We start from the raw sequence: 20,349 nt of genomic DNA, 5'->3' as shown, positions 1-20,349 counted from the left end.
TCTGTTATTATCAACCTCGGAAGCTCCCCTCCTTAGACAAACACGATCTTTAAGCGAAGCTTGGATACTTTCTACAAAATTTGCGTGAATGAAGTTCGTTGGGTTTGCTTATGCGTTGAATGTCATATACTCTTGTGTATATATCAGTCAGTATTTATTAATATACGAAGAAGAATACTGTTAAAAATTAAAATTCGTTTACAAACCAATATATCAACCTGTGTAGAATACTTCCAAATCAATAATGAAATAAATGGATTAAGTTGAAGGGGTTTGTATAAAGGGAGACCGTAATTATCTAAATGTTTTATTAAATGGCTTGATTACTTGTCAAATCAAAGTTTTCCCCCGATAAGCTCGAGTTTCTTATTTTATGTATATATTCCACCTATTTATAGCGTAGACAGATTTTATGTTAGATCCGCGCTCTAAGAAATGATATCTATTTCATGAACTTTGCCACTATTTTCTGTGGGTCAAGATAGAAAATCACCTCCACGATAAAAATGGTCACAACTTGGCGAAAAGTAAAATTTTTTTATACGGAGATTGTGTCACTTTACGTATTACTTAAGTTATATCTTCCGCTTATATATTTTCCTACAAGTATGGAAACCCTGGATTGGACCAGCACCTTGGAAGATTCGCAAGTTATTCCGGCAGGATGTCATAAGGATAAAGTTATTTAAAATGGATTAAAAACGACCGATTGGTTTCAAATCGGATTAATTTCTTGGCAAGTAAAACTATTAAAAGCTTTAATCTAACGGTCAAAGAAAATCTATCTTTTCATTCGAGTATATGTACTTAATTCAATCCTATCTTACAAATATTTCGATATTCCTTAATAAATAAGACGCAAAAATTTATTTTGCCAATAAATTAAAACAAATTAAGATTTATAGGTATTCATGGAAGGTATTCATAGAATAGAAAATTGTTTTGTTGCTATAACCGAAAAATCAAACAGGATTAATTTTATTTTTAATCAAACAAATTTAAGAATTGTTCTAACCAATTGTAGATTGGTGTATAACTAAATTCACGAATAAAAAAAATTATTTTAGCCGGGGGTTCGACAATATTAAACGAACGGACGATGGTCAACAATGAAAATGATTGATTATTTTTTTTACGTTTCCGTAAAGGTTTTGCCAGCCTATGAACTTGGTGTGGATTTGTTCGTACTTATTTCGAACCAATGTATGTAACCGGATAAAAGCGATAAACTGACACGCCCATGATTCTGCTAGCCCCCCCCGCTCCCTCAAACAGCAATTAGTCTGCAAATAAAATCATGCCATCAAAATTCTCCATAAATGTCGCGTGCTTTTAATGAGGACAATACATACATATTATTTTAAAATCATATTTCCATAAGTAAAAACATGACGAATTTAGAAAACTGCAGGGAAATGTGCTTTACTAACAGTGTGTAAATGTATTTAAAATTGAATTTATGTTGATGAAGGTATCTACTTGCTAACCTTGTCTACATATGTACATATGTGCCTGCCGTTATTAATCAATTAATTTATGAATGTACATTTATTTAACTCTTTGCAGAATAAATGAATTATTAATTGGTGAAGGTCAAATGTCGTTTACTGATACATATGTACATATTTTAATGCAGATTAGTTTGACCTGTCTCCATCACCAGTGTTCCCCTTTTCTTTGAACATATTGCACAAATTCTCCAATTGCTCTCGTTTCTGGGCGAATTCGAGTTCCTTCTCCTTCATCCATTCGACAAGCTCTTGACACTTGTCCATCACTCTCTTTACATCGACCTCTAAATATGTAAGTCAAACAAATCATCAAATTAGGTGCTTTGAATAGTACAAAAAAATTAAAACTTAACAAAGTCAATTTACCTCCGTGATCTTCAACTACATCCTCCTTATCATCCCGTTTCGTACTCGGAATTAGTGCCATTTCCTTACCAAATTGGTCATCCACGTCTTCAAGATTGGGTACATATCTCTCGCTGATCGTAATCCCTTCCTTCTTCCCGGTACTCTTCTCGGTAGCAGTAACGACCATAACATCGTTGGCATCAATGTCAAAGGTGACCTCGATTTGGGGAACACCACGTGGCGCCGGTGGAATCCCGGTCAGTTGAAACTTTCCCAAAACATTGTTATCCTTCGTCATGGCTCGTTCACCTTCGTAAACTTGGACCAATACAGCAGTCTGGTTGTCCGAATATGTGGTAAAAGTCTGCGTCTGCTTGGTTGGAATGGTGGTATTTCGCTTGATCAAAGTTTCCATGACACCTCCAGCACTTTCAATCCCTAAACTGATCGGGGTCACGGGAAGCAGGAGAAGGTCTTGGATTTTCTCAGACTTATCTCCGTGTAAAATAGCGGCGTGGACGGCAGCACCAAGCGCGACTGCGTCGTCCGGATTGATCCACTCGTTCTCGCAGAAATTTGAGGTGGTGAGGGCTTTCCCAGGGAAGAAATCTTGCAGGGTCTCTTGCACTTTGGGAATTCGGGTGGATCCACCAATCAGAATGATGTCTTCGATACTTTCTTTGTCGATGTACGAGTCTCGAACGCATTTCTTGATAAGGTCTAAAATTCGAGGAAAAAGGTCAGAGTTCAACTGGTCGAAACGAGCGCGAGTGATGGATGTGTGGAAATCAATTCCGTCGAGGAGGGAGTCTAGTTTGATGGAGGCGGTGCTAGAGTTGGACAGAGTTCGTTTGGCGTCTTCACAGGCGTTAAGGAGACGAAGATAAGCTTGCTTGTTGGTGGGCAAAGATTTATTATATTTCCTGTGGAATTCGTCACTGAAGAGCTTTACAAGTCGGTGGTCAAAGTCAATCCCGCCCAAATTTGGGTCTCCCGCGACCGACTTAACTTCGTAGATTCCTTCTTCCATAGTTACGACGGCTACGGAGCATGTTCCACCCCCCAAGGAGAAGATTAGCGTGTTGCGTTCACCTTTTTTCTGTATAAGGGAAGTGGTAAATTTACTCTTTCATTTATGAAAGACGGGAATTTTCTAAATATTAAGAAAATTCAGGCAGTCCTTGGTAATAATTTTGTAAAATCCGTAAATTCTAAACTTTTACAAAATTTTTACAAATATTTCTATGGAAGATTAGGTTGCACATTTTTTGTAAACTTGCTCAGATCAAGGGTGTCTTTTGATTTTACAAAAACTTGTAAAATTATTTTATCAACCGCATGTACGAATTTTATAAGTTATTAATGACTGCGTGAATAGTTTCCTGATTAAATATTTATATACTTTGTTGCTCCAATCGTAAGCGTATGCGGCGGCCGAGGTGTCGCTGATTAGTCGTAAAATGTGGAGACCAGCCTTGTCTCCGGCCTCTTTTGTGGCTTCACGTTGAGCACGATTGAAACAGGAAGGGACGCTGATAACCGCATATGTAACCTGTAAATCCAACACAATTACTTTGACACATTTCAAAATATAACGAGATAAAAGTAATGGGCTTAGTAATGGGCTTATAGATAAAACTGAACAAATGCAATACGTTTATAATAATGGGGGTATTCATCACGAGTTCGCATGGGGACATGATTTGGAGAAAAAATGCGAACTAATACACACTAACTTTGGAGATGAACAAGTTCGTAAATGAATTTTCAAATCATGTTTGTGAACTTCCAAAATTTTATTTTGCTAGCTTTGGTAATGAGCACCCTCGTCGATTTTGAATTTGGCTATGTACGTACCTCTGCTCCCAGGTAAGCTTCCGCGGTTTCCTTCATCTTGGTCAGAACCATGGATGAGATCTCTTCGGGGGAGAAAGTTCTACTTTCCCTTTCGACACAAACCTTAGGCATCCCGGCGTCATTGGTCACCTTGAAAGGCCACCGAGTCGGGTCGACTTCATCAAATTTTCGCCCAATCAATCGCTTTACATCTGTATAATTTATACATATAAGGTAAACAATTAAATAAATAATGAGGCAATAGTCCTTAATAATTTGTTAAATCCGTAACTTTCGTTAAATAATTTTACACACTTTTGTAAAACTAAAAGACGCACTTGACCACTAAAATGTGTAGCTTTAATCTTCCTTATAAATAATTGTAAAACTTTGTAAAAATTTGTACGTTTACAGAATTTACGGATTTTATAATGTTACCAAGGACTGCGTGAATTGCTTCAGTTAATTTTGTGCACAAAAAGTCACAATTATTTCACCCAGTTTTATAAAAGTGTAGATACATATGTAAATTATCTAGACAAATTAATGTTGACATCTATGACGTCGCATATTTAATTAAAGTACTTAAAAAGTTGTATATAAATACTAAATACTTGCAAAAGCAAATATTTATGGATATATTAGAAAATACCGAATTGTTTGGCACATTGAGGTGAAAACTTACCAAAAATAGTGTTTATTCCATTGACCCCTGATCCCACATTCTTGGCGGCGTCCCCGACAATGATCTCTGCGTCTGTGAAAGCGACGTATGACGCGTAGGAGGCGATGATTTTGACCTTTCCATCCTTGAAAACTGCCACTCGAGACGAGCAGCTTCCCAAATCTATCCCGATAGCTGGTGCTTTCCGCATATTCCTACAAGTAAATGGGTGAATTAATATGAAGTATTTTTCAATTACACACAATTCAAAAACAAAAAAACACCTCTCAAATTTCAAATCTTTATACAAAATAAAATATGTATAATGTTGAGTTCGTAATGAAATGAGATCCAGCCAAGAGAGACTTCTTCACCAACACGTAAACTTATCAAGAGTGAATGGCAGATAAGAATATTGGCCACCAGAGTTGTATTATGATATGTAAATACATACGTACATATATATGTATGTAAGTTGTATGTATATTTGGATTTCAGCGTTAAAAGTTTATCTCATTTCCTGGATAACACGAGACGAAAAAAGTAAGAGTCGTGATGAATTGATATTTGGTCCATGGATTTCATGAGCTTTTCATGAAATCCATCATAGTGCTAAATCATACACACATGCATATGCAGCTCATGAGCTAAAATCATGAATGTAAATACTATAGGGATGGGAATTGTATGGGTAGGAGAGCGAGACAGAATGGGGAGAGATTATGCAGGATATTGCCTCATGCCACGATTTGGTGCCTGGTGTACGAATACATAGTGCTTCTATAGGATTTGGTACTTGTGCCCAACTACTTAGTGCTTTCTGTAGAATTTGGTGCCTTGGTCCGAATATTTAGTGCTCATAAAGTATTTATACAGATGCTATCGAGTTGGAAATAAGTATTGTGAACTTGTACAAGGTTTATTTCAAGTTTAATACAATCTAAAGTAACATAAATTCAGTACTTGACAGAACTATCATTTCTAACAATACAATTAATACAATCAGTTCCCATTAAATAGAATTTGTTTGGTTAAGCGTTGACGAATCTGTGGTTTATTTAACAATTTTCGCTTACCGTAAAAATAGAACCTGATTCTCAAAAACATTTCCACTACAGCTTTCACCAAGGCACTTGAGTGACTCTCCAGAGTGATTTTGTCAAGTATAATGGCATGATTATTGAGAGTTGGGAAAACCTGATGCCCAACCAAAGCGCGACCAACAGCTATCGCAACTTTGAGATCCATTGCAGGTAGGGCGAATTGACCAGAAGTTTGTTTATGCAGGTTCCAAAACACATTGTCAGCAAGTTGGACGATGTGATACACAGATTGACTTGGAAAAAGTAAACCTCCTCTAGTCTTCCTCTCGATCAATTTCGACACATCCTGTTCAAGTTGGTCGTCTTTGGAAGAGAGTAGGGCAGCTCGACAGAGTTCACATTTGATCCGCTCCTGTAATTTCTTCGCTACCACGCCTGCTATGTACGACAAGCAATTTGAATAAAATGGCGAACCTTTCCGAATATCCACAGTCGTGTCAAAAGGCACATGGATGTTTTCTTCGTCGAGATCGTCACCAGGCTTGAACAAATTTTTCTTTCGTCGTGCAAGAGGAAGAAGGCCACCTGGAACTTCGTTTTCATCAGTCAAAACCAGACAATTTCCTGTACCAGTCGACTTCAGGAGGTTTTGGTGCCATATTCGTCTCATAATGTAGATGAAATCCAAAGCCGTAGGGTTGTTGCTGCCACCCATTCGTCCTCGAATCTTGTTGAAGAGAAGCTCAAGGTGGTCTTGACAAAAGCGGTATGTTATGACGAAAAGGAAGGGCTGGGCTTCCCTTTGAAGCAGGGTTTCACAAACGGAAATGATAGATTTAATGCTGACAACTAAACCCCTTGCTGCACGCTTTCTAATGCTTCGACAAAGCCATTTCTTGGTTTTAATAACTTCACCTGTGTTCCGGTTTTTCTTAGGTTCCATGTACACCATACCCAGGATTTCTTCAGCGACTTGCCTAAGAAACTCACGTCTCTCGATGAGATTGCTCCTACGAATCACTGACTTCTGACCCCGTTGTCCCAAATTGCGAGAATTTAGGATGTCGAAGGTCTTATCCAGCATGATGAAAAAGTCTTCTGTTGGTTTGGAATTGCAGAATTCGGGCATTTTCAAATCTATTCGGCAAAAGCGGATAGCATCAGCAACAGAACGACTTAAAACTTGAACCGCTAAATCAACTTTCATCTTCTTCTGTTCGTACTGGATGTGGGTGGTGGTTAATTTATTGGCTGCAATTATCCCCTCTTTTTCCTGAAGACGGTGCAAGTTCTTCACATGCTCGTTAGAAATGGTACCCTTGGACCACGAGACATCCGGACATTCCGCAACAAGTCCCCTCCACAGCTTCATGACATGGACAACATCATACACAGCAGCGATTGATTTTTCAGGATTCGCTGGATTTGGAAATTCAGTCTTTATGTCATCATACCGAACAGGGCCATCAGGGTCAGAAGGATTGACAGGATTCTCGATAACTTTGCTACTACAGCCATCAGATATTAAAGAATGGACCACAAACCCAGCGTCATGAAGGGAATGAAACACTGCATTCAAAAAACTTTGTTGCTGCCGGCTGTCGATCTTGTCTGTGAACACGTATCCTACGGGACACTTCCAACCTCCTTTCAATCCAACGACGAGACAAACAAGAGCACTATTCGCAAGTGGGGTATCACCTTGAGTAGGGCCACAGCCAAAGTCCACGTGGCCAACGAACTCGTGCCTAGTCCGGTTCCAAATCAGCTGCTTTTTGATAGCCATCTCGTCCACCATGACATTAACATCTGTCAAACTTCCTGTGGTATCGACTAACCGAGCATCTTTCAAGCGGTTGATAACCTCGAGGTTTATTCCTGGTCCACAGTCACTTGATTCCATCCAACCTCTTATCGATCTAGGACTTGGGAGAGCTAGATAATTTCGGAGGAAATTATAAGCACGAGATGAGTAGAATTGGAGCGTAACGGCGAATTTCTTCAACTCATCTGAATATTTCATCCCATGTTTAGTTTTCGATTTATTTGTTAACCTTTCATTTCTGACCAATGTCCCCAAAAGCCCGGGAATTTGCTGGTAGAGAATTTCCTTCTGCTCGGAAGAGATGGATTTCAAACTTCCAATCTTATCTTTCAACGTTTCACGTTCCTTGCTTTTCTTCATGTTGATCTTCATGCATGATTTTCTCTTCTGAAGTGTACGGAAGATTGGCAGCATACGATTGAGTTTGGCTATTGGTCTGGTGGGCGACTTACAGTAGGAGTGTTCCTTTTTGATTGTGGCAATGGCTTTAGGGGACGCTGATTTCGAGTAAATCTTACTTGGCTGTGGGACGGTGGAACCAAATAATTCTCTTGCAACTGTTGGTCTTGCTTGCCGTTTTGGTGTGCTTGGTGGGGACGTGAGAGGTTCTGATTTCCTTTCTAGAATATTAAAATTTATCTTTAGTCTTATTGTTAGCCTTTCAGGGTGTTAAAATTTACGTACTGTATGTCACGGTGGATTTGGAAGCTTGGCTTGTTGATGGACTAGGCAAATTATTCTTTACTTCGTGATGGTAGCCGTCAAATTGATGATGACAGTTGGGGCAGCAAACCATCAGGTGTTCGGAAACAAATCTACGTTCTCGAATGTGTGGCGCTGTTAAAAAAATCCTTAGGTTAATTCCGAAGATCAATAGCTTCCAAACTAAAAATGAAGTTCATTAATCTTACGAGTTTGAACCGAGAGTTCCGTATTCTGAGAATCCGGGTTGGGATTCGATTGCACACAATAGGTGGGAAAAGCGTTAGGAAATAAACGACTTCTACCTCCAACACTACGAGATCCCACCTCGAAATGCAATGAACATACCGTGGAGGTATTGCTGTTTACCCAGTTTTCGTCATTCACCAAACTTCTTATGAAATCCAACCATTTCTGAAGTCGATCGGGTTCTTTTGGAAATCTACAAATTTAGTAAACAAAAATTTACTTACAGAAATTCATCATATTACAACGATGAAACGAATTAAAATACCTGAACATTGATATTCCCTGAGGTAACCCGTACCGTGATTTGCACCCAGGCACGACACAAGTTGTGTGACAATTGGAGTTCTACAAAAAATATTATTTCAGCAAATGTTAAATTTAAACGAATGATATTGTGGTATTTGTAGTATTTAGTTAAGTTTTGTAACGGTAATTTGAGAAAAAGTTGACGAACACTATATTCGTACACATAAAATCAATACTGTCCTTAATTCGTTCAGTAGCGGACACACTGAGCCTATGTAGGTGTAACTACAAGTGATATATTTGAAACTAAGCTCAATTCTCAAAAACAGGGGTCCAGGCACCAAGTCATGCAGCACAAAGCGCTAACTCTGCAAAAGTTTATGACAGCCCCGTCTTGGTGCTGGATGATGACTCATCCAGCCACAACGCGACACAAAAATGCATACATTTTCATATTATCGTTATTAATGAGTTCAAAAACATTACAATTCATAAATCAATTTATAAAATAAATTAAACCCATATAAATGTTTGTCAAAGTGTTCACGATTTCATAGTTACGTATTTCATGGACATGTTACATAAACGATTCGTGGATGACTGTTTCTCGTGCATAAAATCAGGAACAAAAGACAGAATCTTACATGACCTCAACTCATTCCATCCAAACTTACAATTCACCTGTGAATCAGAAATAGACAAGAAAATTGCCTTTCTCGACATCATAATTACATACAATAATGATGGACAAATACAACGACAAGTTTATCGAAAACCCACTCACACAGGGAGATACCTAAATTACTCATCTTACCACCACCCTTCCCAAAAGATTGCTGTAATTGATGCTTTAGTTTACAGAGCATTAGCAATTTCTGATGACCAATTCTTAAAGGATGAACTTACCTTTGTGGCCACCTCACTAAAAAACAATGGCTACCCAAAAAGTCTCATCAACCAACGAATATCAAGAATGAAGAAAAAATTCTCAAATACGACACTCCAACCAAACGGTGACGAAGAAAAAAAAGCCAAGGATCATTCTTCCATATATGGGACCGCTTACCCACCGATTAACTGGTTACCTCCGGAGAAAACTTCAATGCGAATTTGGATACCTCACGGGAAAAAAGATGAAACAATTTATTTGTGATTACAAGGAAAACCCACCTCCAGACCTGGTAGGAATTTATCAAATTTTATGCTCATGTAATGACAAATACATAGGAGAAACCAGCCGACCCCTCGTCAAACGCATCAAAGAACACCTGAACGATATCAAAAAGAAAAATGTCAAATCAGCGGTAGCATTACACATTTTAGAAAATCCAAGTCATCGGATAACAGAAGACTCAGCAAGTCTCCTTATTGCCGAAAGAAGAAATTTTCACAGAAAATTTCTTGAAAGTTTGCACATAAGAAAAACCACCAACGCCATAAACCAAGACAATGGGATGAACCTCAACCCCATCTGGTCATCATTAATGTTGCCACTTATTTAAATTCCATAACTACATTTGTATAATTCAACAAATTATCATTTCTTGACAATTTAGAACTGCACTGTATTTCAATTCCAAAAATTGTTAAAATTCCTCATTTTCCTGATGATGATGCGAGTTTAGCATCGAAAACTCGAATAAACTGCTTTTATAAACCACACCCATGTATTCCGACGAAGCCTCCTCAAAAATAAATGTTCCTGTTCTACTCTTTCACTTCTACCGTTGCAAAACCCAAATCAAATACTTTAAAATTTTCTAAAACGGAACTTACCATATCTGGTTTCCTTCTGGTTAACCGGTTTTCCACAAATTGTGCAGTTTTAATTAATTTTATACGTTTTTAAATAAATGCAAACAGGTACAATATTTTGATTTGTTGGATGACTTTTTAAGGCAATTCAAAGTTAGAGCCTTTGTAATCTCCTTTAGTGTGCTAGATGGAAGCAGATGCACAGTCTGTCTCTCGTGAACCTCTTGGCTGATATATAAGTTGGCCAATCCTGTGTAATACATATTCATGGCTAAAATGGATAATACAGATGTACATACATAATCATGAATACATCGTATGAAAGCCTCATGAACTGCAATTTTATTAAATATGCATATGCAAAATAAAGGAATGAACTAGAAATAAAAATCATAATATATTTAAAAATTTTATTGCTAGCAAAGCTTTAAAATTTCGACAATTTATTTGGAGAAGGGCTCACAAAAGTGAGCGATTTTTATCCTATTACATACATATTTATATACATCCTCTCTTCATAATTTAAATGCTATAGCAAGTATGTATTTACAGGCTGAAATACTTTTAATACCAAGCGGTAGCAACTTTAATACCGGAAAATAAATACCTGCCAGACTATAAGTACTAGATTTTTAAGAGCGTATTTGTTACCACCACAAATTGTCTTTGCTGGAATGTGCGACTTGTGCTCTTCGAATGTCTCCCCTAATCTTGTTCGTCCCGAAGTTGATGACCTCGGTTCGAATGTTTTTCTCTACCATGGGCGACCACGGGCCTATGTACAGCTTCTCCTCAGAAACGCCTCCCTTCCCACGGGACACAAAGTAGCGAATCATATCTGCCAGAAAATAATTAAGCATGTATTTATGTATATAGAAATGTACAAATTTTATAAAAAGCTTATGTAAATTGCTAAAATGTATATTTAAGGGTATGCCAATATGCTTTTGATAATTTTGCACAAAGTGAAAGCATGGACATGTTTATGCTTTCTAGAATTATTCAGGCGTGTCACATTATTCGCATATTTTGACGAATTTACGAGAGTTTACCTAGTCTGAAAAGCCCAGCACGTGTCGTCAATCAAAAATGAGCATATTCAGATTTATGTATGTAAATGAGGTGACCCGAAGTAATAATTTTAGAATAATGCGTACAATTTGAATTTGGAAAAACTACTGAGGAAACCCATACCCAAAATTTGCCACTGTCTATCTTCATCCAATTGTTTCGCGTGTTCGGGATTCTGCCCCCGCATTACGCGTCCACTGGGGGTCGCTTTGCAAAGCTCTTCTACTTCGAAGATGGCTTTCAAAATTTGTCGCCCCATGTGAACAGGCCCCTTGTTCATATACAGTTCTTCTGAATCTTGCCACGTTTTCTTGCAAAAAGCGTGACTCCGAGAAGTCTCGCTGGTATGAATGGTCTGAAAAATTTTGGAACAATTTTATCAAACAATTTCATAATTTTGATGTCTTTCAAACTTTTTAGATGATTTGAGTGTAAAGTTATCGGTACTCAAAAACTTATTACTTTTACTTAGCTATAAATTTACTTGAATTTAGGTTTTAGCAAAGTTAATTAGACTATTTATTTATTTTCATAAGTTAATTATGTAGCCATAATTCTCTATTTTTTGAAAGTCAAATTCCTATAACTTTACCAGCGAAATATAACTTGCTTCGGGGTAGTCATCCCTCAACAATTTCGGCTCGATCCCGTCAATAATTTTACTTAATTTGCACCACCGCAAGGTTTCTTTATCCAGGGGGGTTTCCGTGCAGGTGAAATATTGGGCATCGGCGTCAAGATTATGGTCTGGTTGCGTGGACGGCCCTGCAGCTTGATAAGCCATACTGATGTATTTATTATTATGTGGATAAATTTGGGGTCCTCTTTAGTTACTTAAAATAATCTGAGAAGAATTCTGAGATGTGGAGACTAGATCTGTTCTTCGACAAGTGAACTTATAAATTATAAAATAATATACATATGAATGAGCAATAGTAAAATATATTGTAGATGCGAAAGGGCTTGGGACATCTCGTTCATGATCACACGTGAAATTTAGCTTAGGATTAGTCAAACCCTGAATAATATTTAGTTATTTGAACTGTGTAGTAAAGTTCATGATTTCACTTAAAATGTATATCCGTGTGTATGTACCTTAAATATGAAGAATGTATGCTAAATATGTTACATTGTATATACGCGTATATGTAGTATGCATGTATTTACGTATAGTACAATTCATTCAGTATTTATCGCGACACTTTTTTCCAGAAGAGGATCAAGTTACTAACTAAATACTTCCATATGGACTGGTCTTCATGAAGTTTCATGAAGCCTAATAATTTAAGGATACGGATTTCGCGAACGTTTTAAATTACTAGTCGATAAGCAAATTCTTGTACAGCTTATGCTGTAAGTAACTTAATATAAGAATATATTTATAAATACTTATTTAAGAAGTATTTCAGTTACATATATATGTACATATTTAAACCAATGGAAAGCTTCAATGAGAGACAAAAGAGTATTTAATTAATACATAAATTTCCACCCCAAGAAATTAGAGTCCGGGTACTTACAATAGTATTCGATTAGCCTGGAAATTTATCATAATTTATCAATTTTTGAAAACCTTGCAAAAATCTCATATGCAAAACTGTACTATCAACTATTCTTGTGGAAAATTTACTCCGGAAAGTAGGTCATGTTCTTGTTCAGCAATAGTCTTCAAGAATGTGATATTTTTTATTTTTATTCCTAACAAAACAAATAGGAATTTCAAATATCTAGAAATTGTAAATTTTAATAAATGTTTAAATATCTTGTTCTCATTGTTCTCAATAGAAAAATAATATATTTTGTAAAAATAAGAGCCTTTGACGGAGGATAACGTGTTTGGATTTCAAGCTTTCGATGTTAACCTTGCATTATCATTAGGATTTTAACCATTTTTATGAGTAGAAAAAAAACAAGGAACAAATTTGTACCGATCATTTGTTATTAATATTTTTATGTCGGTCCTAACTCATAAAATTTTTAATACAACTAAATTCTTTGTAAGTGTGAAAATGTAATTTTATTTTGTTCAAACTCACAAACTTGACAGTGTCCAAATGGACACATATTATTAAATTGGACATAAGATTATTTGAGAAAAATTGGTTTTCTACATAAACTATATGTTTCAAAACACTGTTTTGCTAGTATTAACTCGCCATTTATATACATCGCTTCCATGAATTTACTGTCAGTTTTTTTCTCGATGTTTCCATATTCTTGTTCAACCTGCCAAAAAGATTACATGTTTAGTGTCCCATCCATTGGATATCTACATCTGTAAGCAATGGCCATTTGGTCACAAACCTTTTAAATCTGCTCATTCGCCAGGGCAACTGCATCATCCTTTTCTTGATCGATCTAAAACAAAGGAAATATGTAAATATTTACATAATATCGTACGCTATTAAAAATCTAGTTGAGCCACATATACATATACTCTAAACATACGGGTATTCATTTGGTAATAACTTCCTACCGAATCGGTAGTGGTTTCGTTCAATGCGGTAAATTTTTCATAACCACAACACTCCCGAACTGTTATGATCGTTATGTATTACCTTACCGTGCGATTGGAGTCATATACATATTAAATATGTACAAGAGACAGTAATAATTTACATAATAACAGTTTTCTAAGAGTGTACCCAATTAATTAAATAGTATGTAACTCACCCTTCGAATTTTAGCTGGCATCGACAAATGAAGCTGCTCTTTCCCTCGAATCCTGGCACCTGGAGGAGCGTCGAATAGTTTCAGGAAACGAAATCACGTAAACGTTTGACTCGAAAGCATCCCACTCTGCCTGTCCTTTCGGGTATTTTCTAAAATACGCATCCTTCCGGAAGTATTCGTGCAATGTTTTTACAGTTACAAAAATTCGAGGCATCCCTGCAGGAATGACCCCTCCATATCTTGGGTAAACCACTATGTCGTTCTTGAGGTCAGCCAAGCCCATGAGTTCCTTGAGAGTATAATCTTTAATGAAGCCGTTATCGTAAATCAACCCTTCGTGGCGGTCTGAAAGTTGTTTCAATTGTCGTTTACAATTGAAGAAGAAAAACGTCTTTCCGAACCAAGCCTAGGAATGAAAAAATAATAATTTTGACCAATTGGGTAAAGGTGGGGGAACATGGGGACATTAGCATTGTGAGGACGAGGGGGGTTATGAGGTAACATGGGGTAGATCGGATTTTCTGAATTTCTAGAGGGCAATGTCCCCCTGTTCGTCAGCGTTCGACACCACTATTCATTACGAGTTCGTATCGTTAACAAAAAACATGGTTCGTAAATTCACAAATAATTGGCTTGAAAATTAATTTGAGAACTTGTACATACATCTATCTCCTAGTCTTGTATTTAGTTTGCATTTTTTTCAAACTGATATTGCAATTCGAACATGTGAACTCGTAATGAATACCCACAAGTGGAGACTGACCAAAATAAGTTCGGTTTTCCCGATTGCGGTTGGTCCCGTGACAAAGAGAAGCTTTGTTTTCATCGCCTCCAACCATTCCTTCGGAGGTGCCTGCCACTCAGGTCGGAAATCCGTAACGGGTCGGTGACGCTCAGGCTGCCAAAAGCGCTTTCTTATCCACAACTGGACACGTGCACTTAATTCTTGTGAAGGGCAGTTCACTCTAATCCAGGCAAGGGCTTCCTCCCTGGTCTGCAGGGTGTCCAAATGTTTCAGTATCTAAATAGGCAGAAGATAAAATCACAATCTACTCGGCAACAAAATTAAATAACTTGTGTCCTACTGTTACCTTATCAACACGGGTTTCTTTTACGACTTTTTTTGCAGTAGTAGAAGAGCTTGCAGCTGGAATTTGGGGGCCAACGCCAAACCCGCTCGAGACACCAATCGCTGTGGTCATCCTTGGCGGAGTGGTGAGGTGCATTTGGACTGTAAACAAATGTACAATTATTAGTGCTCAAATGGTCAAATATAATTATTTGTGGCTAAATGACCATCTAGTACACGAGTTAAGCCACTTTATTTCTGTCCCCAAATACAAATTTGTTAGAAATCTGATATATAGTCAAGAAACTATTGAGTTTTCGATAACCTGTTACCATCTGGTATTAAAATTATACCGGCCCCTAAAAATTTCCCACCGATTTATGTAGGTAAACCAAGCTGTTACTATTATAGCGTAGTACTTATAAATTCCACTTAATGTAGTTGAGTCATATATGTATGAACACCGCTTGGTACTAATTTAATACTGGATTTCTAAGAGTGAAAGATTAAAAAAAAATATACTTCTGGTTTTCAAATTTTCAACCATCAATAGTAAAATCAACCCTTTCTTCGCGATAGCAAGTTAATTAATACAAAAGTGAACAGGGAATTAAAATACCTTGCGAACTGGGCCCAGCTACGGCGCCATCGCTTTCTTCGTCCCCACCCCCCACGTTGTCTTTGATAACAGCCACGGGCTTACTCACCGCCACGATCGGCTCGGCATCTTCACCTATTTTTTCCTCCATGACAGTATCTTTTCTGTGCGCCATTGCAACAAAAATTTCTAAAATTCCAAAAAAATTTTATCAAGAGCACAAAAAAATGAACCAACGGCGTGGACGATTCGACTGCTCAAACAGAAAGGCGCTTGTCTTGGCAAAACTGAGACAGGGTTTTGCCCTACCGGCCAGCGTTACGGCAGCAACTCTTTTATTCGAAGTGGCCATTTGGTCACCGTCAACCGTAAATGGGGCAGAATGTTACATTGATTATAGTAGAATTGTGTGTATTAGTTACTCATTTGCATATTTTCAGGCGTATATAGTTTATTTATAGAGTTTATTCAACATGGGAAGCCCCTATCACCGAAAATGGGCATAGTGAGATTTATGCAAATGAGGTCACAAGCTAAGGTAAAGAGCACAGTAAATACATGTTATGCAAAAGTATGTCTTGGGATGCGAATAAGTTAGCAAAACGTGTATGTGCAGGTGTTGAAAATTACTTATGCAAACAATTGACAGTCAGAGGCGTGTCCCATCGACGTCGTCAATGCTGGCTTTGTGCTGCAGATTTTAGTTTACTTATATTGGCTATCAGAACCACTTATCGGGACTGATCGATTACGTATTAGCCCCCCAAATTTTTCTATAGCGTACCTTACTTTGGCGTGTATCATTTCAATTCGATCAAAGTTAAGCCCAAATTGATAGTCTTATACGATTGGTGACTTTAATCAAGCTTTTTCGATTACTTGCCAATTAATTTCTAAATATTTAAATTTTCTTATTAAATATCGATCATTACAACCAGTAGAACGGATGGTAGGCACAAATATGTACATACAAAATCAGTTTGCTCGTGTGCCTACATAGTAATTGAATTGAACGAAATTTGCAAAATTTTAGAAAATCTCGTAAAACTTTCAACTTGCAAAATGGTGACACATCTGATGTGGACAGCTTTGAATGATGTCGCTGCGTCACACAAGTACTTGTGGACTTGTCCCATAGAATGGTCTGGTTCTAAACGATGCATAATTTACAACAAGCCATCCAGCAAACTAATTCCGTGGGGGGTTGTCATATTTGGAAGTGTGTTCGGCATAATTATAGTTTCGACGTCATTTCTGCTCCTGGCAATCAACTTTGGCTTGATTTCTCTACCTGTAACGAATCTCGTGATTGTGCTCATGCTCGGATTGGTCTGCATTTGCACGTTCTTCATAGATGTCGCGATGTTTCTGTACTTTGAGCCAGGCGTGGTTGGCTGCAACTATCTGATACAGATGGGGAATGGGTTACCTAAACGGAAAGGTAAAATTTAGCTTAAAAATCTATTAAAATGATACCTTTGTCAAGAGTTTATAGAAACTGGGGTCGTTTTGAGAAATTTTTTAGAGGTTTTGCCGTTTTAAGTTGCCAAAGGATTAAATTTTCGAAACTTCAATTATGTATGGAATACTATGGAAGACTTGTTACATACAATTTCTTAATTTTTTCCCATAACTCTAGTTTCCTTAGACGAATATACATAATTTAAATACAGAAGTGGTCAAGTGCGTCACGCAAATTACACTATGCTAGTGATACATACGTATCTTGCATCATAATGCTCCAAAAATTTAAAAACAGCAATTACAACTCTCAAGGTGTACAATATTAATTACTAATATACATACATAACATCCGTTGATACATATTTATGCAGGTAAACCAGAGTCAAAAAATTTCGCCGTCTTCGACTTCACCGGAACCACGCTGACCATTATTGTCCGAATTTTCACCATCTACCCATACTTATTCTGGATTCTGTTAACGATCTTCCGTCTGGATCCACTCCACCAAATATCTGAACATTTCATATCTTGTACCATTTTTAGGACTTATATTCTCCCAATTTTAAAATTTTGCGAATTATTTGCCCTCATACAAACTTGCCGGATTGGATCTATGTTCACCATTTTGGTGTCCATACTAGGAATACTGTTTGCACACGTGCTTGCAAAAATTGGAGAGTTATCGCACCGAATTTCTATGGGAAGGGACCAGGCTAAAAGTGTGACTATGCTCTATCTTCACGTGGAAATAATACTTACACTGCTTAGCGAATTATCAGATGTATGCTTAGCTGTCGTGTTAGGATTTGGAATCTTAATTAGCGTAGTTTTTAACTTTGTAACATTGAAAATGTATCGATTTGTCCCAATGCCCTTGTATCTTTTCTTTCCAATGGTGTCCATCCTAATTCCAGTCATAATTTGGACCCTGCTCCCCCAAGGGATCAATATCTACGAGGCTTCTGTCATGATCAGGAGTCGTTGGGAGAGGTTGGCAATTATAAGTTTGGACAAGAAATATCTCACGAGGAGGATACAGGCAGTAAAAAGCTTGCAATTGTATGCAGGCTTGGCTGGTTTCAATTTTTTTAGGTTGCAAAAATCTACAAAATCGACACTATTTTGGTATATTGCTTCATACACGGTGACGGCACTGTTGTCGATTAAGGTGAGAGGAGGAAATGGTTTTAGTTGAATCTGAATAATTTAGGGACAAATTATGCTGGTATGAAATAAATTTGTGTAAAACCTGTTTAACGTATGTATAAATACAGTAAGCAATTTTAGTAAACTTACTCAAATTTGAGGTGACACAAAGGTTGAAGAAGAATTAAGCATACTTGAATATTGGTCATACATATGTAAGGAATGAGTACTAAAGAAAGGCATGTTTTCATAATAATTTGTAGTAATAAACGGAATTTATAATTTCACCCACACCCAAATGGCATTGAATACGAATTCGATGGAAAGTAGGTGAAACAGTGAGGGTATTCATTATTTCTTCGTATCCTTAGTATCCTTCGTATCGTAAAATAACTTGCGACGCTTACGAGATTTTGTAAGCGTCGTAAGATTTTGTCATCGAAAATCGCGTTACTACGCTTACGATTTTTACGAAACCTGATCCCTTGTTTTTTCTTCGTAAACTATTTTACGATACTACGGATACGAAGACCCTCAGTAATTCCTATCTTCCAATTTCCGTTGACAACGTATCGGAACCGCTGAAAACTCAGAGGTTAGAATCGAGCTGTTTAAAAAGTTTGGACACTTGCGTAATTTGAGGAAGTTTTGTGGCATCAGTTCAGCAAGGTTATTACATCATTAGACTACGCTAAGTAGTACAGCTGTATAAATTTAAACCAATTAAACAACAGCATAGCATGCATAATTACCCAGCTTCATGCATGTCTAGAAGACATTTGTACATTAAGACATGTTACATCGATATTTCGAGATCAAAATATCCCCTCCATATATTTTAACGTTATTGCTTGCCCTTGAAAAGTTTATATACGATATAATGGCTGAAATTGATTGACATTAGTCTTAAGAAGGTATCATTAAACTAATCGTTTTGTCTGCAATAAAATTTGTTACGGGGTACGAACGACCGACATATTATACAGGGAAGACAAATTTCAATAACATTTAACAAGGGAAGACATCATCGATCTCATTATCTCAAAATTGACATAGCCGTCAGTGTCAACAGTCTATGAACAATTCCGGTTTAACTATTTCTTTAGAAGTATCTCACGTGAGTACGTAGGTAATTTTTCATAAATAAATTACTAACTAACCAAAGTATTTAGTTCCAAATTTTTATTTAGGCAGGTTTGTTATGTTAATTTATTATATTTAGCAGATACAATTTCGCGTTACATTATAAAGAGGAGATAACCAATTACATTGGTCGATAGGTGAGTCCATTACACATTATAAATTGGGAACCAGAAGAGATAATACATAAGAGATAACACATACATAATTTGCATTAATACGCATGATTATGAGATACAAAATTAGGGTACCTACCTACATACTCTACATAGTTCGAAATCAGCGACTAAAAACAAATTACAAAAATTTGTGTTAGCTTTAAAAGGACCTCAATTAATACTTCTTTTTAATATAAATAAGTAAAGATTCGGGACTAAATTTTAGTTTTTTATTAATCAATAAAAAACATGCCTAACAATTGATTAACAAGTTTGAACTTAAAATTTTAAGTTGACTTGATTTATTGGCTTGACTAGTATGTATGAACGATCGTTTTTGAGGAACCGTGGATTTTTGAGTTGATATTAAACTTTGACTTGACTTATCCAATTAGAGATAATTGTATTGTATGTAGTGTATTATTTGCTAGAAAATTGTGCAAGCTTGTCCTTGAAAATGTATCGGGTGTACAATTATCTTTCACACATACGTATGTCTTTGCACATTTGAAAATTTTGTAACAAATAATTGCTACCTAATCATTATGATTACGCAATTTCACAAAATTGATCCTACTCTGTCAAAGAGTCTTTGATTAGTTGATTGAGTTGGTTACAATTAGCAAAGTCCACTCAAATTAAGATAAACAGAACAATTAAGAGTTTGAATAATTTCCGTCAGATACGAACATACGTACGACTCTAAAACCATCATTTTGTGAGGTCTTGCAGCGTAGAAGTTAATTAGCAGCCCAGAAATAACATAGGTAAAGCCGGTTGGTTTACGAAAATAAATCTTAAGAATTATTAATATCTGCACGTTCATTAATTATAGCATGTCGCTATAAAAT

General features: G+C 36.8%; 2 protein-coding genes across 2 annotated transcripts; both read right to left on the bottom strand.

Annotated features, from left to right (window-relative positions):
- Positions 1-1,309: 1,309 nt before the first annotated feature.
- On the bottom strand, positions 1,310-4,738 carry LOC110857107 (heat shock 70 kDa protein cognate 4). Its single transcript, XM_022105710.2, has 6 exons — positions 4,644-4,738; positions 4,381-4,574; positions 3,717-3,907; positions 3,262-3,411; positions 1,878-2,958; positions 1,310-1,795 (listed from the first exon to the last, which is right to left on the bottom strand). Exons 2-6 carry the CDS (start codon positions 4,568-4,570, stop codon positions 1,638-1,640), a joined length of 1,770 nt encoding a protein of 589 aa, XP_021961402.1. The 5' UTR covers positions 4,571-4,574; positions 4,644-4,738; the 3' UTR covers positions 1,310-1,637.
- Positions 4,739-13,241: 8,503 nt separating this feature from the next.
- LOC118438008 lies at positions 13,242-15,857 on the bottom strand. Its single transcript, XM_035857667.1, has 6 exons — positions 15,612-15,857; positions 15,015-15,154; positions 14,687-14,944; positions 13,924-14,329; positions 13,555-13,608; positions 13,242-13,476 (listed from the first exon to the last, which is right to left on the bottom strand). The coding sequence occupies exons 1-4, from the start codon at positions 15,763-15,765 to the stop codon at positions 13,934-13,936; spliced, it is 948 nt and encodes a 315-aa protein (XP_035713560.1). The 5' UTR covers positions 15,766-15,857; the 3' UTR covers positions 13,242-13,476; positions 13,555-13,608; positions 13,924-13,933.
- Positions 15,858-20,349: the final 4,492 nt, after the last annotated feature.

This window comes from Folsomia candida, unplaced genomic scaffold (genome assembly GCF_002217175.1).
Source record: "Folsomia candida strain VU population unplaced genomic scaffold, ASM221717v1 Fcan01_Sc018, whole genome shotgun sequence".
In the NCBI taxonomy this organism is placed as follows: domain Eukaryota; kingdom Metazoa; phylum Arthropoda; class Collembola; order Entomobryomorpha; family Isotomidae; genus Folsomia; species Folsomia candida.
The sequence above is the reverse complement of the archived record's forward strand: the minus strand, read 5'-3'. Positions and strand labels throughout refer to the sequence as shown.